The sequence below is a fragment of the Chelonia mydas genome, chromosome 5, assembly GCF_015237465.2.
Source record: "Chelonia mydas isolate rCheMyd1 chromosome 5, rCheMyd1.pri.v2, whole genome shotgun sequence".
NCBI lineage: Eukaryota > Metazoa > Chordata > Testudines > Cheloniidae > Chelonia > Chelonia mydas.
In genome coordinates, this window is record NC_051245.2 from 72032411 (window position 1) to 72056277 (window position 23867).

Consider the following 23867-nt stretch of genomic DNA (forward strand, 5'->3'; position numbering starts at 1 on the left):
CCCCTTGCCGACCCTCTCCTCTGAAGATAGAGGAAGGAAGGAGCACCGCTCTTGGGGTGATTGGAGTCACAGATCTCCCTCACTTTCAGGTGACACTGTAAACAAGCACCGGGCAGCATTATCTCTTGCAAATGTAAACAAACCTGTTCGAGCAATTGCCTGAACAAGAAGTAGGACTGAGTGGACTTGCAGTGTAGGGACAGGATTTTATAATTGTACTATAAAAATTGATGTAAACTTTGAATTAATTCTGCCAGCCACCCTTTTTGAATAACAGAAAGGAACGATAGATTTCAGAGCGATAGCCGTGTTAGTTTGTATCAGCAAAAAGAACCAGGAGTACTTGTGGCACCTTAGAGACTAACAAATTTATTTGAGCATAAGCTTTCATGGGCTAAAACCCACTTCATCGGATGCACGCAGTGGAGAATACACTAGGAAGATATATATATACACAGAGAACATGGAAAAATGGGTGTTGCCATACACACACTAACGAGAGTGATTAATTAAGGTGAGTTATTATCAGCAGGAGGAAAAAAACCACCGTTTGTAGTGATAATCAGGATGGCCCATTTCCAACAGTTGACAAGAAGGTGTGAGTAACAGTAGGGGGCGAAAATAAGCATGGGGAAATAGTTTTACTTTGTGGAATGATCATCTGAGACTGGGATCTTGTTTCCTATATGCATTAGAAACTTCCCTCTAGTCATTTCTTTGGTTTAAGGTTTAGTGAGTAAAAGACAGGATCTTATATTGTGTCTGTGTTAATTAGATTAAAGGAATGTTAAAGGCCTGAGCCACAATGTAAACTGTTTGGACCACAAGATTTAGTGAAGTTTAATTTACAATGTATTCTGCTGAATATAAAATACTGCTGTCTTCTCTGTGAGAGATTGTTTGTGTGAATGAGGAATGCATCCATCACGAAAAGATAAGGTGTGAAAGCCATCACAAATGTCCAGATGGTCAAAAAAAAGTAAAAGACTTGGAAACACCAGGAGACAATCAAAAAACATCCATTGTATCCTATGCTAAACATGTTAGCAGCATTGACTGCCTCAGAGGTGAGGCAACCACCCTCGAAGGCAAGACAACAAATAGGAGACAACGATGGGAAGCCCGACAATAACCATCAAATGATAACAGCGGAAAACCCCAAGATTACCACCACTTAAGGACTAATAATTACAGGATGACATTGCAAAATGCATGGACTCAAATGGGAATTTACAAGAATAAAGCTGGGGTGTTTTGCCATAAAACTCTGGGTTCAGTCCTGCCAAAACATTGGAGCATCGGATCGCAACCGACAGAGCCCAGCTCCTAACTTGTGTTCAATCTAACTGGCCATTAGATTGACTCGCGCTACAACAGACTGGGAACTATAAAAGCATCAACTGGCAGGACTGTGTGCGTGATGTGTATGTGTGTGTGACTGAAAAGCATATGCTAACTGTTGTATTCTCAATAAATGCAGCGTGCTGCCTTCCCCCCATAAAGATCCCGTGTGCTTTGTATAGCAGAACAACAGGCCCTAAAATTTTACATTATTTTATTTTTGAATGCAATATTTTTTGTACATTATCATGAAACTGAATTTGCAAGTGTAGAATAAAGAGATTGCGCTACAGCACTTGAATTAGGTGAATTGAAAAATATTATTTCTTTTGTTTTTTTACAGTGAAAATACTTGTAATCAAAAATAAATATAAAGTGAGCACTGTACACTTTGCATTTTGTGTTGTAATTGAAATCAATATATTTGAAAATGTAGAAAACACCTAAAATATTTAAATAGAATACCATTTATTATTGTTTAACGGTGCAATTAATCGTGTGATTAATCACGATTAATTTTTTAAATCACTTGACAGCCCTAATTGACGTGATTTATGGTAGTTTCACTGCTGCTATTAGTCCCTGTGGCTGGGTTGCCCCTGAGCGGGGGACCCTGGAAACCTGGGATTTTCAGCCCTGAGGTAGTCTACATGGCAGTGCTGCCCCAAAGCCATGGAAGAAAATGAACATTCTCTTGGACAGATTCAGCTAGACACAGATTAACCTTCATAAATAAATCCCTGAAGCAAGTGATTAAAAACCAGAATAATGTAAATCTACAAAGAAATCCATTTACAGGCCCATTATTTGTCTTCTAGTAGCACTTTGAAATCCTAAAATGGCTTTTGACTCCATTCTGCTGGGCATATACAAACACTGAGTGAAAGACAGCTCTTGCTCTGAAGAGCTGCAGTCTAATCTGAATATACAACAAGCGGTTGTAAGAAATAAAAAGGAAGGGGGAGGGAGGAAAAGGGCAATAAAAATAATATCATGGTACATAGGGAACTACGACACAATTTGAAGATGGTTCTTCCTGTTTCCAAACAATGTTCCCTCTACTGTTTCCTGTATGCAGAATGAGCAGCAGTCAGTGCACAAGTTTAATTCACATAAGCGCAGCTGCAGAAAACAAAACCACACAATGTCAAGCATATATTATTTATTGATAATGAAACTCAGTGACAGGTAAGAAACAAGTAGTAACAAAAGTGAAACAAAACCTAGGCACTTGCCTATTGGGCTTTGTGTAGTTAAATGTCAAATATTCAGTACTATGTTAGAGGGGACTTGCAGGTGATCTTTAGTTAAAATCTGTCAGCAACTTAAAGGGAAGGTTTGGATGATTTTCCTGCCTCCTACAAAACCACCCCCTCTCATAATAGTACAAAATCATTTTTTGCCTTATAAAAATACTTTTAAAGAGCAAATATTTTGCTCTTTGGAATAACTTTGCTCTAGAAGGCTAATTAAAAAAAATACAGGGGGGAGAAGACCTCTGGACCACCCCACAAGGTCTGTCCACACATACACACTTTCTGTCTCTCTCTTTCACTGACACGCTTCAAATTATAGAAGTTAAACAGGGTCATTATACTTAGCATATCTATTCCATACACACACAGCTTCTTTTCTGACAGTTCTAGTGCCTCAGAGTTCTCGCTATGGCTAAAATAAGATGAAAACTCAGATACATTAAAAATATAGACTGATTAAGATAAGATACCATCACACAATCTTCTTATCCCATCACCTACGGTTGGGTCATCATGCAAGCATCCACCATCTTGTCTGTCTGAGACAGTACTAAGGTCCTTCTGCTTACCATCTTTTTTGATGCAATCCAACCAGCTGTCCATTGCTTCCCAGCCGTCCATTGCTTCCTTGGCTTTCCGTAGGTTCTCCTTACTACCATCCCTTCCTGCCATGCTGTCTTTATCAGGTCCTCTTCATTCGTCCACTGCATGTGTCTGAACTAGCAAACTCTTGGTTCCTGAATTTTTTCAGCCACATCACAGACTTTTCTCCCCTAAATTCTCATTTGCGTGGTCATTGTGTTGTCTAGACTCTATATGACCACAAAGACCAGCTAAGTAAATTCTACCCTTTATGTTCTTGACAACTGGGAGAATAAAATAGAGCCACTGTGTGATTCAGTTTCTGTTTGAGTCTCAGCTGCATATTTTCATCGTACTCCATCAGATTTAGTAGAGGATAGTTAGCAATTGAAGATCACTGCTATTTAATCACATGTCCAGATCTGTAGCATAGATCATTGTAACTCCACTATAATCAATGGAGCTATGACTTACACCAGCTGAAGATCTGGCACATTATAGCTCATGTAAAAACACCACTGACACACTATATGACCTTGGGCAATCTCTTCACCTCTCTGTGCTTCAGTTTTCCCACATATAAAATTGAGCTATTCATATTTATCTTTCTTTGTTAAACACTTTGAGATCTCTGGGTAAAAAGTTATTTATTGGAGCTTAGTATTATTATTTAGGTAATTCCTTCCACCCAAAGGATCCAAAAGTACTTTAAATTACAGTTTGTACATACACCAGTACCTCTGGAGTGGAGGGTAGCAGCCAAATGGTCTATGGCATTCTGTAAAACAGCAGGTGATGGAGACCCCCCTATTTATATGAAAAGTGTCATATGATCTTGTCCACATGGAGCCTAATTTTACAGTCTTGTCCAAAAGATCCTCACCCAGTAAATTATATGGTACTTAATTTATTTATAGTGCTTAAGAAGGATGAAGGATTGTCGGCTTTGAGAGAATTCAAATCTGTGGCTCCAGAGAGTCTAGATATTTCAATCCTATGCTTAGACCACTAACCCATTCCTTCTGGTTTTAAAATAAACTTCTGTGTATTGGCTAGAAGCCAGTCAGATCCACTCCATCATTTAGAGGAAAATTAATCCGTCCTGTTATTGAACTTATACACGTCAGCATCTGTTGAGGAACGAACTCTATAGTTAATGTTCACCAGACTCTGCAGTAAAAAAAAATTGCTTTGAAGCCTTTTTCAGGCAACTCTCTTGATCCCTTTAACACCCTCTAACAAAGCAAAACTGAGCTCAAGCACTATTTCGAAACCAGATTAAGGACTCTAGCCCCAAACCAGTAGAATTTGAGACATTCCCCAGATAAATAGTTTCACCAGAATCATAATATCCTAGTTCTGTTGAATTTCTTATCTTGTAACAAAGACAATGCTTAGTCTGTAGATTCTCACTTTGGCACATTAGACATAATCTTTAGCATTTAGCATATCTGATCTCATTCCACTTGGAAAGCAGATGTGTGGAATTTGGACTAACAGCACCCTTTGTACATTTGTTACAATGTAATACTGGCACTTCATCAACTCTGATTTTGACCTTGGCATGAAACATGCAAAGGCTTTTCCCCTTTCTTTCCATCCATAAAAGTAATTTTATTAAAAAAAAAAAAAAAGGAGTACTAGTGGCACCTTAGAGACTAACCAATTTATTTGAGCATAAGCTTTCGTGAGCTACAGCTCACTTCATCGGATGCGTTCAGTGGAAAATACAGTGAGGAGATTTATATACACACAGAACATGAAAAAATGGGTGTTATCATACACACTGTAAGGAGAGTGATCACTTAAGATTGTAATGGATTTTTTACCTTCAGTCCTTTTGGTACGATGTCCATCTGTTTGCATTTGGAAAGGAAGATGATGTCTGTCTGTATCTGTACGAGTTTTTTCATGAAGTTGATAGATTTCTACTCCATACGGCTAAATGCAGTGCCTATGGAGTGGAAATCTATCAACTTCATGAAAAAACTCGTACAGATACAGACAGACATCATCTTCCTTTCCAAATGCAAACAGATGGACATCGTACCAAAAGGACTGAAGGTAAAAAATCCATTACAATCTTAAGTGATCACTCTCCTTACAGTGTGTATGATAACACCCATTTTTTCATGTTCTGTGTGTATATAAATCTCCTCACTGTATTTTCCACTGAACGCATCTGATGAAGTGAGCTGTAGCTCACGAAAGCTTATGCTCAAATAAATTGGTTAGTCTCTAAGGTTCCACTAGTACTCCTTTTCTTTTTGCGAATACAGACTAACACGGCTTGCTACTCTGAAACCAGTAATTTTATTGTTCTCTTAGGGCCAGATCCTGTATGATACTGAGCTCCCTCCATCTCTATTCAAGTGGGAGTGTATGGACCTTGGTCCCTCATAAGATCATGTCTTACATGTAGGTTCACATTATGAACAAATTATTGTCTGCAGATGCTGCTCTTGATTATAGAAGTTAGATTATGTAACCCTTACATTGTGAAGCACTGACTACTCATGTAAGTGCGCACCTGCATGAGTAAAAGATGCACAACGTAGTCCTAGAAATCCACAGTGATTATTTACATAAGGCCACGTTCTAGCACCCTTGTACATGTTGAGTGCGTAGTATCTTACTCTGTAAGTAGTCTCATTGAGTTGAGTGGAATTATTCAAAGAGAAGGGTATAACTCAGCATAAGGGTAGTAGAATCTAGCCCATAAAAATATACATAATATATAGTTCATCAACAGAAACCAACAATGGCAATGCTTGTTTATGATGTACACAGCCAAAATGAGGATATATTTAAGATGTATTTTACTAGAGGGGTTTTTTTTCAGTTAGATTTTGAACTCCAAATATATAAGGCTGGATGTGTTCCATAACAACATAGTAATCCTAGTAGTTATTTTCAGTCCCATCTCTTGCTTCACAACTTTATAGTTTGCTAGATGCTTTTGCATAAACCATTTGCTACATAATTAGTTGCAGTAAGAGAAAGTTCATGTGAAACATTATTTTTATTTAGTAGCAGGATGATTACACAGTCAACTTTTAGGGCCAGGTGCATTGTACAAACAGCATACTGAAAACAATTTTTAAGTAGTTCAATAAATTCATGGGTGTACATTCGGAACTATAGAGACACATAGTGTGTTCAAGATAGGGATACAAGAGTGTGCTTCAGAAATAAGGACAAATGCCAGAAGAGGGCAAGTGATGAAACATAAATGAGGGGGTAGGAAAAGAGAAGGAGTGAGGGAGTACAGAATGACAATGAGAAGAACAAATTGTGGGAGGGGCAGATCCAAAAGATACTTTGGAGTTGGAAATAGGGATGAATATGGACATTTTCAAAGCATTCTTTAGTTATTCATATTTCCTCTGTCTCCTGTAGGAGTATTTTAAAAATTAAAAATCACAAAGGAAATTCCTGCATGAATCCTAACTGAAAAGTTGAGTGATGAGAACAGGCTGTAAAACATTTCTGTGCAAATGATATGAAAACAGTATTTAAGGGTCTATTGGTACTTGTGCATCACAGCCTACAATAGAACAGAATATATGATTCTACACCTGAGAAGGGTAAGGCATAGATGGTCATGGAGACTGAGATTTAAAAAGCTGTTCAAGGGATTTAGAAGCCCAATGTTCATTAGCTAAATTCAGCTAAATTCCCTAAAATCTCAGCCATAATGCCTAGGTCCCTGATCCTGCAAAAGATTTCTGTAGATGGATTAAAGCACCTCACCACAGCCCATTCACTTCAAGGTCTACAGCAGTATGTCTAGAGCAACAAAGCTGGGCAATTTATGGTATTGATATACTATTAAATGGTGGAACATGCCTTTGAACCGTTTTGAAAAGATCTGTTAATCACACTGCATGAATAAATCACTTGAATAGGGGTGCAATTTTTTATCATGTTTTTCAACCCCCATATTCAAAGGACACTGTACATTTAAAAAATTCCACTTATGTCTGAACTTTTTAACCTATTATTGTTACAAGAAACACCTAAAATGAGTATAAATGAAAGACATGAGGAAAAAAGAGATTTTTTTTCTCTTTTCAGTTTTACTTTGTGCATTTGACAGCCCTTTGTGTACAGTTTCACCGCTTACTCCTTCTAATCAGTTTCCTTTGTTATTTCTGTTGGTCTTTCATACAGTAGTAGGTGAGATAAAAACATTTTAAACATAGGAAAATATAACTGTAAACCCAGAACTGGCAGGGAGATTGTGGGGCATATGCAATACCTGAACTAGATTGAAATCCTTTTTAAAAAAATTATCTGATTTCTAGTCTACCTAGTCCTTTTAAAGGGCTGATTTTTGAGAGATTCTCCAGGCATGTAGAGCTTCCCAAGCATCAGGCTATACACTGTTAAAATTCTTTTACCCTAGTGTGAAATGTTAACTTTTTGGCCAACTTTAATTTCTTTTTACTCTATTCATGGGTTGTATGTCTTCTGGTGGTTGCATGAAAATGTGTAAAAATAAATGCAACATTTGTATTTAATTATCTTTTATAGGATAGCTTGAAAAAATAGTTGACTTTCATAAAAGAGATTGCGGATTTAAATCCTGCTAATATATTTGGTGGGAATTCTGTTATTCCCTCACTCTGGAGACCTCCACTTTAGAATTCAATTCCTCTGTTGGAGTAAAGTCAGTGGTTTTACTCAGACTTTTTTTTCTGGGGTGCCATATATACTGAATTCTGTTCTGAACAAAGGATTTACTTAAATAACTACTATCCTTTAAAAAATAATGGATAAAATCCTGGCCCCACTGAAGTCAATGGCAAAATTCCTGTTGACTTCAACATGACTAGGATTTCACTCTATATGTTTAACACGTTTCTTTACATAAATTATTAATAATTCCTTCGATCAAGGATTCTCAACTTCTCTCCATCTGATTCCAGCGCCTGCCATGGTTTCTTGCCATGACTCCCGTTCCATAATCCTTTGTTATTATATATTAGATGCTCTTGTGCCTTCTGACACAAGGCAACCCAGGCTTTCCACCTCCCTTTGTCTAATGCAATGTTCTTTGCTCTGTTATAGTCTGTTTCCATGACAGCAGTATCTTTCTCAGTTGTTTTCTTATGTGTCATGTGTTGTCCTCCTCTTTTCTGCCTCCCACAAGGGGCGTCCAATCAGGGGCTTGTCTAGTAGTACAGTTTCTTGACATCCATACAGCATATCCAAACAACTTCAGTCTTCTTTCTGAAATCACTGTCTCAGCAATCTGCTGGCAAGTCCTTTCTGGTAATATCTCACAAACCTTTCAACCACATTTAACTGTTCTTTCCAGCTTTTTCATTTTTTTATTATAATAAATGCACCCATGCTTTACAAATGCCTATTTTATAAATCTAAAATAAAAATACATCCATTTAGTGCTAGTGTGTTGGGAAGTATTGCTTCAATGGTTGCATGTATGCTTCTGGGTGGGGGGTAAAATGGTAGTTAGGTCAGGGGTGGGGAAATTATATACAGGGCCATGAATGTAGGGCTAGGGCAAGGGGTGTGGGAGGGGGTGTGGTGTGCAGGAAGGGACTCAGGGCAAGGGGTTGGGGTGCAGGAAGGGGCTCAGGGCAGGGGGTTAGGGTTTGGGGTGCAGGGGGCAGGCTCTGGGGTGGCAGCAGGGCTAAAGCAGGCTCCCTGCTGCCCTGGCCCCGCGCTCCTCCTGGAAGTGGCCAGCATGTCCGGCAGTGGCTCGGTGGGGTGGGGCAGGCAGCTCTGCTGCACGCTGCCCTCACCTGTGGGTACCACTGCCGAATCTCCCATTGGCCATGGTGCCTCTTCCCGGCCAATGGGAGCTGAAGTGGCTGGTGCCTGCAGGCGAGGTCTGCGCATGGGACCCTCTGCTCCGCCCCAGGGGCCTTAGGGATATGGTGCTGGCCACTTCTGGGAGCGACGTGGGGCCAGGGAGCCTGCCTTAGCCCTGCGCCACCAATCCCGCGGGCTGGATTGTAAGCCCCAACGGGACAGATCCGGCCCACGGGCCATAGTTTGCCCTCCCCTGTGTTAAGCAGTGCTACAGGGCTTGTTGCTAATGAAAGGTGTTGAAATTGCTCCTGTTGGGAGGGGTGCTGGGTGAGGTGATGCAATGGAGATCGTAGGGTGGAAAGTACTAGATTCATTGACGCTGATCTCCCTACTGCCTTGAGCTCTGGAGAAAGGTGCTGTCTGAAAATGGTGTGGAACTGGTGTGATCAATCGGACTTGGAGGCCCTGAGCAGCCATCACACAGAAAGTTCCACACCAGCCTCAAATTTCAAGAGTTGAGCATGGTTCAGATGTGAACAGTGAAGAGATGAAGTTGGGACAGGATTGTCGTTACCAAAGGAGAAGAGAATGATCTTCTCTTTCGCTCCTCTTATGTCCTCAAAGCTGCCTTCTAGGGAGCACTTAAAAAAAAATTAAGTATGACGACTCAGACACTTCCTCACACCCACATGGGGGTAGTGAATTTGATTGTATCTAGACTAGAATAAAAAGGTGTGTTAAAATGTTTTAGTTTAACGCATTTGAAAAGTTAAGCATAGACAAGATAGCGTGTGCTGAACATGAAGCTGGTTGAGATAAAGTCAAGAGGGGGTCTATCCTTTTCAAGTGTGTTTAATTAGAACGTGTCAACTAACATGTTCTAGCAACACACCTTTAAATCCTAATCTAAACAAGGCCTTAGATGATACCAATGTAAAGAATTTTTAGAATGCAATTGCCTTTTAAAATGTAGGGCTGTGTTTTCATTTCCCCCAGACTGGACAATGAAAACCTCTGGAGTCAATTTCCCTCTGGTTGATAGTCAGTTTCCCCTTCAGTGGCGGGGCTGGTGTCAAGACTTGAGAACAGCGTGGAGCTGTACAAATGCCAGATTTCCGTCGGATTTTTAAACCTCCTGGGTCGGTTCCTTCTGCTCTCAGGTTCTGTAACAGCTGTTACCTCACACTTCGCACTGGCTCTGCGACGCCGGACTGCCAGGTTTCGGTGCGGACTCCGAAATCCAGCACCCACCACGCGCGCAGGACGCTGAGCTCCCAGACCCGCCTGTTGGAGGAGGAGACCGCAGCGCGGGCCCCGGAGCGGGCAAACCCGCTGCAGGCCCCGTTCTCCCCACGCCGGGGTGAGGCTGGGCTGGGCAAGGGCCCTGCTCCGTGCCCACTCGCTCCCGCGCTTCCCCCCGAGAGCCGGCGGCCTGGAGAAACCGCCGCCAGGCCCAGCGCCCCTAGGGGCGGACGGGTGAGGCCGCCGGGCAGCGAGTGAGGGGGCCGGCCAGCAAGGGCCGCCCATAGCACCGCCCGGCACTGGGGGCGGGGCTGGCTGAGCCTGCCGGGCTCCCGTCCGCCCCGCCTACCCCCCCTCTTGCCGGGAGCTGGCGGCGGAACCAGGCAGCGGCGGTCAGGATGGCAGCGCCCATCATCCCCGAGAGCGGCAGGTACAGACCGCCCGGCAGAGCGGCGCCTGCGGAGCCCAGGCCCGGCGGGGAGGGTGGAGCTGGGAGCGCCTGCGTCACTGGCTCGCCCCAGCCTGACACCCGGGCTGGGACCCCCCCCACCCCCCAACTCCGCAGCGCTCCGGGGGCACCCGGGCTGGGACCCCCCAACTCCGCAGCGCTCCGGGGGCACCCGGGCTGGGACCCCCCAACTCCGCAGCGCGCCGGGGGCACCCGGGCTGGGACCCCCCAACTCCGCAGCGCGCCGGGGGCACCCGGGCTGGGACCCCCCAACTCCGCAGCGCTCCGGGGGCACCCGGGCTGGGACCCCCAACTCCGCAGCGCGCCGGGGGCACCCGGACTGGGACCCCCCCACCCCCCACTCCGCAGTGCGCCGGGGGCACTGGGCCTGTGTCCCCAGTGGGTCAGTACTGCGCCTCTGGAGGTTTCTAGCATGTGGGTTTCCCCACTAACGGGGCAGTGTGACCATATCAGTATGATACAGTGGGCTGGGCTACGGCACCCAGCGTGTCAGCTCCGCTTGGTTTAATTGGAGGGTGGGACTATTTCTATTTTCATCCTTACTCTCACCTTGAATTTTTATAATTTTTATAATTTGTGTTTAAAGTATCAAACATTTAGATTAGAAGCCAGTAGCGCTAGTGTGCTTGGTTTGTGAAACACTGGAAAACAAAAATATTTGCACTACATTGTTTAAAGGCAATATGTTTATGTTGGGAAACTTACCTGATCTCTTTCATTTAATTTAGCATAAAAAAAGCAGTGTTGCTCATTAACATGATAGACACAGGCAAATTTCCTCGATTGCTCTCCCGCATCCTTCAAAAGCTTCATCTAAAGGTTTGTATAGTATGACAATAACTCCTTAGCTCTCACCTTTTAATACATTTTTAAACTCTATAATGAATATGTCATACCAGTTACTGTGTATTTTATGCTTTTTAAAATCTTGTCATAAGATACTGTTTTCTTAAATCTTTAGGTTTTGTCTTGCATGTTTAACATACACATTATTTCAAATTACAGAAAAAGTATACCCTTCTTTCTCCAGAGAAGTATATCTTGTTCTGAGTGGCAAATAGTATGGAAGGGTGGAGCTGGCTCTCCTCTCTTATACCCTTGCGGAGTTAGAAGTGAGAATAAAACCTATAATTAATTAATTCACCATAAATCATTTATGCTGGCTGCCCGTATTTCATTTCTTGCAGTTTGGGCAATGAAAATAGAATGAACAGTCAGTAGTAATCACTTTTGTTTATATCTGATGTTAGGTTGACTTTCTGGCACCAATGAATCAGAAAAGTGCTCCAGTGGAAAGCTAGAGGAAATGTTTAAATCTAAACAAACACTGTTTTTGCTGGAAGTTTTCTTTTGGCTTTATGAAATATTTCTCTTGATCCTAAATTAGGTTTTGTATAATATTTAGTCAAAAAATGTGCCTCTGTGTGCATGCTAGGAATGGATGAATCTAGATGGGTCAGATTGAATAGAATCAAGCCTATGCACAATCTGCATTTGTGCCCTATATACAATGGAAAAGGAAGACTAGTAGCTAGATTAATTAGATTAGATGCAAGTCTTTTATTAATTTTTGTTGTAAGAGAACAGAAAAGCAGAATATATAATAGTGAGAACAATAGTAACGGAAACTTGGTCTTGCCCTTCAGAGGCATGGGTACATATTTGTTCATTTGTTTCCAACTTCCCGTAGTCATTGTATCAGTGTTTGATAGATGCAAACTTGTATTTATTTTTTAAAAAGAATTTAGAATGATAGAAGGTGCCAAATTGATAGCATTGGAAATTGAAGTCTAGACACAGGACAGGTACAGCGTGGCTGAAAAAAAAAATACAAATTTACCTTTATTGTTCCAACTGTGCTCTAGTGGGACCAGGAATGTGAGGGTTGTTTCATTGCTTTGATTCAATTATTGATTTTTCTGCTGAAATTACTAACAAGAGTCTGGTAATAGTAACTGTGATTTATTTATGAATGAATGAAGATATTTGCCCACTAGCAGGTGGAAAGAGCCATTAACTTAATGTCACCTAAATTACTAAATGACCATTATATAGCATAATAATTTTTGGTGACTATTGTTCTGCACTGGATTTGAATGACTGAATTGGGTTGAAGACTCTGTATTATATTACTAGTTTCATGAGCCATGAGTTATCTAACTGTAGGGAGCATGGAATTGGTGGAAATTTTAAATAAAAACTTCCTTGTATTAGCAAAGATACTTAAAGTTGCATATTTCCTTCTAAAAGCTAAAAATTAAACAGACAAGCTTACACAGAGCTCTTGTTCAGGACTGAAGAAGAGTTCTGTGTAAACTTGAAAGCTTGTCTATCTCACCGACAGAAGTTGGTCCAATGCAAGGTATTATCTCACCCACCTTGTCTCTATAATATCCTGGGACCAGTGTGGCTACAACAATACTATATACAAAGATTAAACTAACAATTTCATTTTTGCATTCTTGTTAGAGATTCAAATGTTTTGACCATCTAGGTCTCCTTGTAATTACATCATCTTTGGTCTGACAGCCCAATTGCTTGTTTTGAGTAGCTGTGCACTTACAGCATTGCTAATTGGCCTGACTGTGTTGTTTGAAGTCTAGAACATAGAATATTTTGTTTTAAAAGATGACAATATTTGCATTATGCTTAAACATTCAGTACATTAGTTCAGTAAGATTTTCCATTCAATGATCTTTTAATACGACATGTTGTAGATTTTTGACTTTTTGTATGTGGTTTTCTAAATTTCCCCAAATAGACTTTTATTATTGTGTCTTTTAGAAGAAAATAGACTGTGTTCAGACCAGAGGAATGTCAATAGTAAACCAAGAGAAGCATATATATATGCACTATAACTTTGCCTTCTTTTTGGTGCTTTTATTTCTAGTCCAGCTGGTGTGCATTACACTGTTGTCACTGGTTTGTATTGTCAAGTATAAATATGTAACTTTTTCCACATAATGCATATTATCAAATGTGGTCAAAAGATGAGTTTTTTACATAGTAATTTCAAACATGTTTTTTATATACAGAGAGAAGTGTGCACTTGTATGCATATTTCATAAAGGCCTGATCTTAAGGCCATTAAAAGCAATGGGGAGGTTCACTGAAATCAGTGGGGTTTTGGTCAGGCCCTTGGTATCCTGATATATTTTTTCCTCTGACAACGTTTCTTTTTCCTCTCCCATTTAAAAACAAACAAACAAAACCCCTGACTCTTTAATGTTTTAACTAAACTTGCCTTCTGGATAATGAGTTCTGGATGGCAGATGGAATACCAGGAATAAACTCATTTTTGTACTTCAGGCTGAGAGCAGTTTCAGTGAAGAGGAGGAAGAAAAACTTCAAGCTGCGTTTTCAGTGGAGAAGCAAGATCTTCATTTAGTCCTTGAAACTATATCATTTATTTTGGAACAGGTACCATTTTTATCAGTATGAATTGTTAAATATTTGAAACATAATGCTTGTTTGGTAGAAAAATTATTATACAGAGCAAGTTAAAATAGACGCTTCCTGAAAACAAATATCACAGTCATGCTATTTATTTGTTCAAGGTTTGAGTCTACCTCCTTTACTAATGTTCCATAGTATCTTACTTGGCAAGTAGTCTCATTGAGGTCAGGGTTGTACTTGAGGAGCAAGGTTCTACTTAATGTGAGTAAAGGGGGGTAGAAGCTTGCCCTCAGTCTGTATCCTGTGCTTATCTAAATATGTCTGAGCACCAGCTTGTGATCCTCTCTCTCACACTGAGCAGAATCAAACTTCACAGATACAAACCCGTTTCTGTTGAAGTCAATGGGAGAACTCATGGAGTAAGGTGCTATGTATCAAGAGTATCAGAATCTGTCATTAAGTACCAGAGCCAGCCTTAGGGGCCGTGGGCCCCAACTTCCTGGGGCATGCCACATCACTTCGAGCTATTTTTCTTAATTTTATTTTATTTTATTTTTTTTTTGGGAAACTCAGCTGCTTGTGGCGGCGCCAGCAACATTTGCTGTTGTGGGTGGCAAAAAATCTAAGCCACTAAATACATTGACATACTTTAAAATGGTGCATACGATATTTAAACAACAACACTTGCAAAACTGTGAGAAACATTTCCTCCCTGATGATGTTTTAGATAAATATTTCATAATATTGTACAAAGTAATACAAAGCAATAGCTTTATTATTTAAGATATCAATCATGTAAGCCTCTACTTAAAAAGTAGAAGTTAAATCCAAGTGAGGAAAATAGAAAGGAGCATAAACTCTGGCAAATGAAGTGTAAAAATATAATTAGGAAGACCAAAAAAGAATTTTAAGACTAGCTAGCCAAGGACTCAAAAAGTAATAGCAAACATTTTTTTACGTACATCAGAAGTAGGAAGCCTGTTAAACAACCAGTGGGGCCACTGGATGATCCAGATGCTAAAGGAGCACTCAAGGATGATAAGGCCATTGTGGAGAAACTAAAAGAATTCTTTGCATCGGTCTTCACGGCTGAGGATGTGAGGGAGATTCCCAAACCTGAACCATTCTTTTTAGGTGAAAAATCTGAGGAGCTGTCCCATATTCAGGTGTCATTAGAGGAGGTTTTGGAACAAATTGATAAACTAAATAGAAATAAGTCACTTGGAATTGGAAAAGGTTCAGAAAAGGCAACAAAAATCAATAGGGGTATGGTACAGCTTCCGTATGAGGAGAGATTAAAAAGACTGGGACTTTGGAAAAGAGATGACTAATGGGAGATATGATAGAGGTCTATAAAATCATGACTGGTGTGGAGAAAGTAAATAAGGAAGTGTTATTTACTACTTCTCATAACACAAGAACTAGGGGTCACCAAATGAAATTAATAGGCAGCAGGTTTAAAACAAACAAAATACAGTATTTTTTCATACAACGCACAGTGAACCTGTGGAACTCCTTGCCAGAGGATGTTGTGAAGGCCAAGACTATAACAGGGTTCAAAAAAGAACTAGATAAGTTCATGGAGGATAGATCCATCAATGGCTATTAGCCAGGATGGGCAGGGATGGTGTCCCTAGCCTCTGTTTGCCAGAAGCTGGGAATAGGTGACAGGGAACAGATCACTTGATGATAACCTGGTCTGTTCATTCCCTCTATGCCACTTGGCATTGGCCACTGTCAGAAGACAGAATACTGGGCTAGATGGACCTTTGATCTGACCCAGTATGGCCATTCTTGTGTTCTTATGTACTTATGTAAGCAGTCTTTATCCCATTTAAGTGGGACTACTTTTATGAGTAAAAATTTGCAGGCTTGGGCCTGCAGTTTGGTTCAGTGTTGTTTTGCATACATTTTGGCTAAATTACATCTCTAATCTAAATTTTTAATATTGTTCTTCTAGAAAATGTGAATATTTTTGTCAGTAAATAAACTCAGTCAAAATGCTTCTGTGCTGAATTGTACTTTACTCTTATAAAAAATAATAAAATCTTAGGAAAAGGTCAGTTTGGGAAAGAAAGACAGAAAATGTTAAAAACGGTTTGTGGCTTCACTTTCTTTTTTTCCATGAAGAAGTGCCAAGGTGATATAGTAGGCCATAAAGAATAGAACACTTATTTTTAATGGATGGAAAGATATGTTGGCCATTGTAACTTTTGCTTTGCATAATAATACCTACCTGTGGAAAATAATAGTTTTGAAAAAATGTAATTGTGACATTCCGCTCAAGACAACCAGAACTGAGGTCTACTGTGTTATCCCTCTGCCCCAGAAAGAGTGAGAGCTTTGCTACTGCCAAGCTGTGTGTCAGCTGCCTGGCACACCAGCCTGTCTGCTTAGCCAGCAAACTCTTCAAGATTCTGCCAGGCCAAACCTTGCCTTGCAGGTAACAATCAGTGAACCTGAATTCCCCCAGAGATGTCTCCCTGCAGTGTCCATTCCCTCTCACTGAACACTCATAGCAATTAAGTTTTCTGCCTCCAAAGAAACAGAACGCATCACCTGGTTAGGTTAGCTGTAGACTCACACTTCACTTTAATACACAGCAATGAGATGGTTTTGTAGTAAAACAAGAATAAGTTTATTAACAAAGAACAGAATTTTAAGTGATGCTAAACAACAGAAAAAGAGACAGGTCTGGTTACAAGCAAAATAAAACTTGTTTTCTAGTGACTAAAACTTAATTTTAACAAGTTACAATCTTTGCCTAAGCAGTTTTCTTACTTACTTCAAGTTACCAACATCCTTAGCCTCTGGAGTAGGCGATCCAATTTTCACAGGCTCAGAGGGTGCTGTACCTTATGTCCCCAAAGTGATAGATAACTCCAATGGCTTTTTGCTCTCCTTATATTTTCCAATGTCCGTTTTCTCTGTCTCAAGAGCCAGGAAGGCTTCCTGGGGTGCAGATTCTGTCCCCCAGATGTGATTACTACACCGTCTTCTCCCCTGCTTGTTAGCTTGACGGCTTTATTGTAAAGGTAAATATACATTTTGTAATGTATATTTGTAAATATACACTTTAATGTAAATATACTTCTGTTGTCCTCTGCCTGGAAGCAAGCCAGTCAGACAGGTAAATACACATTCCTTTGTCTAGGACAAGCTGGATTTATGCACTGCCTCCCAAATACAGCATACACACAACTTTGTACACAACATGTATATATACCACATAATGATTTTTGGTACCTGCATGTCATCAGTTTACATAAGACACCTTACATGACACCTTTTAGATAATATTATGACAACAATGTGTAGGATGTAATGAGTGGGTCAGGCCTGGTGTCAGATACAGTATGGTGGGTCCTTTGTCAACTGGCATTGAGGGGCTCCCAGGCTCATAGTGATCATGTAACACGTTTTTGTTTTGCATTAATAGAATACTTTATTTTAGGCTGAAAAAATGAACCATTTAGACCTCTATAGAGAAGAGCATCCCGATTTAGAAAAGTGCTTTTCTAAATAAAGTACTAAAGTTGCATGTACCAAAATGGATTTAACTCTTTTTTTCTGCTATACAGGCAGTCTATCATAACCTGAAACCAGCTATTCTGCAACAGCAGCTGGAGAGCATTCACCTTGATCAAGACAAAGCAGAAGCATTTGTCAGTGCGTGGACTGCTGCAGGTCAAGATACAATTGAAAAGTTCAGGCAGAGGATTTTGGCCCCTCAAAAGGTAGCAATTGTTCTAGTTTTAAGTGGAACTAGTAGTTAAAACAAAAATTATTAGGACACAAATATTACAATATTCCTTTTTTTGTTCTGTAAGGACAAATTCTATTGACCAGCCAAGAAATTAAAAAACCAATAAGGAAATTTTATATATAAAGTATGTCATAGGTTTGACACTTTAAAATCCTGTACTCTACTTAAATTACACAAAGTATGTTGTAAACTGTTGTAAAGCAGTATAACTCCATTGAAGATAATGCAGCTCACCAACCAAGAATCTGGTTGTGTGCATCCTGTAAAAATGTATATGAAGCAATGAATGAATGACATGTGACAGTAGATAAAATGCACAGTATATGGGTCCTTACATATTGTGTAATTTAAGTAGAGTATAGGACATTAGCTTTAAACATGTTTGCTTCTTCCCTCCTATTAAAAAAGTGAGCTTTTTAAGTGCTGTGTGTGTTACCTATTGTTCCGCTATCTGTATGTTAGGGCCTGAACCTACAAATGACTTTGATCAGGTGTAATTCATACTCCCATTGACTTTAAAAGAACTTCTTACGATTGTAAACATTTTGCCTGTGGGACTGGCCCTTATATTACAAGATGCCATGATTAGTACTGTAAAATGGTTGGACAGCATTGGAGAAAACTAGTTTTGCTTCTGTGCTTTGTCTGAGGATAACAGTTGATTATTTAATAATTTTATTGTGTTTTTATGGTATAGAAGTAAACAATATATAGTACACAAAACTAATAGATAAACAATATTTAATACACTGACAGGAAATGAATGTATTTGTTTATGGTCACAAATTTTAAACTTCCTGCCACAGTTAAATCCTGATTTTGGGACAAAAGAATTGGGGCATGGAAGAGATCTGAGAAACTTAGAGCTGTATTAAGGGCCTAATTTTCTAAAAGGCAGAAGCTCAGGCTTGTGCACAGTTGTGTACTTCATTAAGGGATGCAGTTACTGTGACTGTATGTTCAAATCAAATATTTGTGCACTCAGATATCCAGTGAGGGAAATAATTGATAGAGAACACAAATACTAGATTTGCACATGGGGTTTCCCTTCTTTTGAAAAGATTTGTTAACAAACACCTAGATGTTCAGGTTTCGTACACTGAAATGCCAGAAGTTAGTTAAGAATCTAGAGTAGTGTCACTCTGACTTTAACAGCAAATGAGTCACTTGTGTATTAAATGAATGAGTTACCAAAATACCTTTCTTAGAATACACAAACTGCATGTAAAAATGAAGTGTGATCTAACAAAGAGAATAAAGCCAGAATGAAAAGGCTTTGTTGGTCTTAAAATATGCAGTGGAACAGCATGACCGTGAGTTCTCTTCATCCACAGCATGCAACTACATACTGGGAACTGGCTTGCTGTTGGCTACTGTTGGACATACGTGAATTTACCAGACGTGACCTTTTGGCCCTCCACTGTTTTTGGGGTTGTGGCCATCCTGAATCTTGCTCTGTGTGTGCTAAGCATGTTTGTGCATTATATGCCTTTGCTTCCCTCCTTTGTGTTTGCCTTTGGAGACTTGCATCAGATATTTCATCTTGAGTCCCTTTCTGGAGATTCTTCATGTCTTTGTCTTCATCTCATGTAGTGGAACCACATTGTGCCCAGTGTATTAGACTCAAGCCTCCGAATATAAGCAAACTCTGAATATGGTTCATAATAATCTTCCAGTAGAACAATCTTCTAGTGCAATAATGGAATGTTGCACTCACCTTAGTTGTTTACCAAAACAAATATAGGCTTAACCTGTGTGCCTAGACATGTTTAAATTACCATTTTTCTGTGGGGCAACTTCTGGGTTGTCCAGATGTTATATGATACTTTACTCAAACTTGAGAGCTGAGCATAGGAATGTAAGGAACCAGATGTAACTCTCTAAGTTGAATATAGGGATAGTGTTATGAATTTATTTTGGCTGCTTGCTTCAGAAATCTTTTAAGGACTCAGTCATGCAGATCTTACTCAGGAAAAATCTCCCCCTGAAGTTAATGGGAGGTTTCCCTTACTAAGAACTTAGAAATGCAGAACTAGTCACTATCTTCTCAGCTGTCTAATCAGCTCCAAATAGAAATAATTTTAAAATCAAAATAGGATAAGCCTGCAAGACTTTATTTATGGTTTCTCTATATTATTGGTTTCCCATGTGTTCAGCATATATGTGTAAATTCTTTCATCTAACCTTTCAATGTTTATTGATGTATTCTTAAAGTAATTGCATAGTACTGCATTTTGGTAACCATTGTGTACTCAGTCTTAAAGTCCAGAAATATTTAACCATCATCAAAGTTATAAAAGATTATTTGGTGTCATCACTTAGTTTTTATTTTCACAAAATGGGTTTTTTTGTGTACCTTTGGCAATATTGGAAAAATATACTTTGTGTTCGTATTTGGAATATGTTGTTTTAGTTCTAGCAGTAACCTCACTGTAATATTTTCATCCACCCCTATTGACAGAAAATCAAATATATTGGAGTCCTGAACATCCTTTGAAACAATTAAAGAGATGTTTTCACTGAGACTGGAATAGCATCTACATAGAAAGTAGAGATGTAAAATCCATCTAAAAATACTCTTTGACAACACTATCCTCATATATGTATATAAAACGTGGAAGATCTTTGAGGTAACATTTTTCAAAATAGTTGGAAATGTTTAAATACTCCTTTAGTTGTACTTGTGTGTGTATGTATTTGCATACGTATACTGTATTTATGTGGCCAAGTATTCAACATGTGGTATCTGTTTGCATGTGCAGTTTTCACATGTTGTCACTTATGTGTACAAATGATAGAATATATTTGTGGGATTTTTAGAGGAGTCTAATGTGACCAAATCCATAGACGTTTAATGGAAGCTCAGCAACTAACTTCCGTAGGCTCCTTTAAAAAGCTTAGCCCACGTATGCAAAATATTTGTGCTGCCCTATACCTGCAGATGAAGTCGGCCATTTGTACATTAATCATCTTTGTGTGCAAAAAAAATGACAAAGCCTCTTTGAAAACTTGTCCTATAACATTCATCAACTTCTGTTTTCCATATGAAGCTCCATTATTGTTAAGATGTACCTTTTTTTGTCACTTTCCAGTGTATTAGTGTTTTAATCTAATCAGATGCTGTTCTTTTAATGAGAGACACACACAATATTAGAGTGGTCCTAGCAAAGGTAAAGTACCAAATTTCAGTAACTTTACCAATGCATTCTAAGTTTCTCTAATAGTCAGACTGACGCGATGACTGCACTACCCTGGAGTTTGGACTATGGGGGCGTAAATAGCAGTGTGCACCAAAGTGCTGCAGTGTAACTCCCCGGGGTGGATTCTGTGGGTGCAAACTAAAAGATACCTAGTTTGCATTAGTATAGTCCTCTTCCTTTCAGTTAGTGCCTGCAGTTTCCACATGGGGGAGTTATAACACAGTACTGGTGCATGCTGCTATTCACACCTGCATAGGCCAAACTGTGTGTCAGTGTAGACAAGCCCAAAGAGGTGCATTCAGCACTTTCTCGCACAAAAGCTTATGCCACAAATTTCAAACTTGGATGCCCAGATCCTGATTAAGGGATCAGATGTTAATAGATGCCGAGTACCAGCAATTCCCATTGACTTCCAGTCAATAGGGTGCTCCTCTGAAAATCTGGCCACGTTTATTTAGCTGCCTAACTTGAGACACCCTACGGAAATGTTGGCCATGCTTTTATTTTTCTTTTAGTTTTGGGGATGTTTCAGCTCATACCGATCTAAAGATGCTGGAATTTACACTATATATTTGCAGGTCACTTTTTAAGATCCTTTTTGGCCGAGCAAAGCAGGACATTGCACTCACCTTGATGTCATTTTTCTGTGTGTCTGGATGTAATCCTTTTAAACGCTGCATCTAATCAACTGCTAAAGTTTCAGGGAATGTTCTAAGCATCAATAGGCAGAACTGCCTATTGATTTTGGTAAGCACAGGAAAAGCCATTTGCACTTAAAAAGTTGTTCCTTACTCTTTGTGCTGGAATCTGCCTAACAGCTGTGGGGCAGATGCTCAGCCAGCAGGGTGAACCAGAAGGAGAAGAGAGTGAAGTAGGTTTCATTCTTTCCACCCTCCTACTGATGCCTCCCCAAAGTCTGCTCCATGATGGGGGGGAAAGGAGGAGAAGGGGGCACCAGCTGGCTGCTGTCCCTTCCATTCTGGGGGTAAGAAAGGTATTTTGGAAGGAGGAGGAAAAAGGAGACACACAACCCCGGGAATGGGTGGCGGGGGGGACACAGAGCCCCTGGCATGGGTGAGGAGGTAGGGGGAGGGCTTCAGGTTGCTCTTGAAATAGAGGGGGATGGGACGGGTGGCACACAGGGAGCTTGTGTGTGTGTGGGGGGGGGGGGGGGGGGGGGGGGGGGAGCAGTAATTCACAAACTTTATTGGTTCAAAGAAAAGGAGTACTTGTGGCACCTTAGAGACTAACAGATTTATTTGCGTATAAGCTTTCGTGAGCTACAGCTATCTCCCCACTGTATTTTCCACTGAATGCATCCGATGAAGTGAGCTGTAGCTCACGAAAGCTTACGCTCAAATAAATTTGTTAGTCTCTAAGGTGCCACAAGTACTCCTTTTCTTTTTGCGAATACAGACTAACACGGCTGCTACTCTGAAACCTGTCTTTATTGGTTCAGATATTGATGTTTGATATACCACATGCAAATTTATCCTTTTTGTACACATTTATTTTAGGCCTTAATAAGCTGAACTTGAGTATTTACAGACTTATAGTAAAATAAGTTTTGAATATGGCTGGGCGATTCTAGGTGGGAGGGTTAGAGGACATGAGGTATAGAGCTGTGATGGGAATTTTTCAGCAAAACTTTTTTTCCTGGAAAATGGTGATTTGTCAAAACTGACCTTTTTTGGGGGGTGTGAGGGGGAAGCATCAGGAAAAGTTTCTTAAGTTCAGGATGGAATTTTTGGTTAAAACCAGAGATAGACCCTCCCCAGAATAGCCTCATGGCTAGGACACACAGATGGGCTGTGAGAGATCCGGATTCAGTTCATTAGTCTACCTGATTTAGACCAGGGACTTGAACCTGCATCTCCCACATCCCAGAGGTTTTCCCTGACCACCAGGCTACTGGTTGTCTTAGGGTGGATAAGCGCGCGCACGCTCCTCTCGCTCTCTGTGTGTGTTGGCTTCTACCTCGGATGTGGTGATATCTACCTCCATATCCTCCTTCCCATTTGTCATCCTACCATTAGCCCTAAGCTCCTCATTAAAGACTGAGGCAAAGTATTTGTTTAGATATTGGGCCGTGCCTAGATTATTCTTAACCTCCACTCCATCCTCAGTGTTTAGTGGTCCCACTTCTTTCTTTCTTTGTTTTTTTTCTTATTTATATGGCTATAGAACCTTTTACTGTTGGTTTTAATTCCCTTTGCAAGGTCCAACTCTACATGGCTTTTGGCCTTTCTCACTTTACTCCAATCACTTGCCTCAGTGGCAAACTGCAGTCCCGATTCTAGCCGCTCATCTCAGTGGCAAACTGCATTCCATTCACCAGCCACTGCCTTAGGTGGCAAGTGGGGGGAACCTGGCCCACCCGCTACTCTGAGTCTCGACTCAGGGACCCTACAGCTGACAGCCACGTACTGCCCCTCCTCCAACTCCGCTGTCTCCTTCCCTTGGCCACTTTCCCGTAGCCCTAGCATCTTCTTCACCCTTGTATCAGGGCCGCAGTCTGGCAGCTGTCAGCCTGGAGCTTTCTCCTACTCTACTGACCCTGCCCAGCACTGGTCTGTCCATGGTCCTCCAGCATTCTAAGCAGCCAGTCCTCCTCCCTCACCTTTCAGGGAGTGACTGCCGCCTCCTCTGCTCAGCATTCCCTTCTTATATGGGCCAGCCTGGCCCTGATTGGATGTTCCAATAAAGCTACTCTTGATTGGCTGGCACTATGAGCCTTTTCCTCATTGGCTGCCTCCTGCGCAGCCTCCCCAGGCTGGCTTTAACTCCTTAGCTATCAGTGAGGGGCAGCTGCCCCATGACAGTGGGTGTTTTTC

The 23867-nt window shown here is 40.6% G+C and overlaps 1 protein-coding gene across 13 annotated transcripts in view; it reads left to right on the plus strand.

Annotated features, from left to right (window-relative positions):
- The first annotated feature begins 10439 nt into the window (after positions 1-10439).
- COMMD10 (COMM domain containing 10) overlaps positions 10440-23867 on the plus strand; it is a 153020-nt gene continuing 139592 nt past the window's right edge. For 10 of the 13 annotated variants that reach the window (XR_006290930.1, XR_005225699.2, XR_006290929.1 and 7 more), the window contains exons 1-4: positions 10476-10632; positions 11400-11490; positions 13981-14091; positions 17649-17804. Coding sequence is in view for 10 of the 13 variants with exons in the window: in XM_037901587.2 (XP_037757515.1) it covers positions 10601-10632; positions 11400-11490; positions 13981-14091; positions 17649-17804 (390 nt within the window). In the remaining 3 variants the exon portion in view is untranslated. Of the gene's footprint in view, positions 10633-11399; positions 11491-13980; positions 14092-17648; positions 17805-19167; positions 20148-23867 lie in introns of those variants that run through there. The other 3 variants (XM_043546772.1, XM_037901583.2, XM_037901584.2) reach the window with 3 other exon arrangements.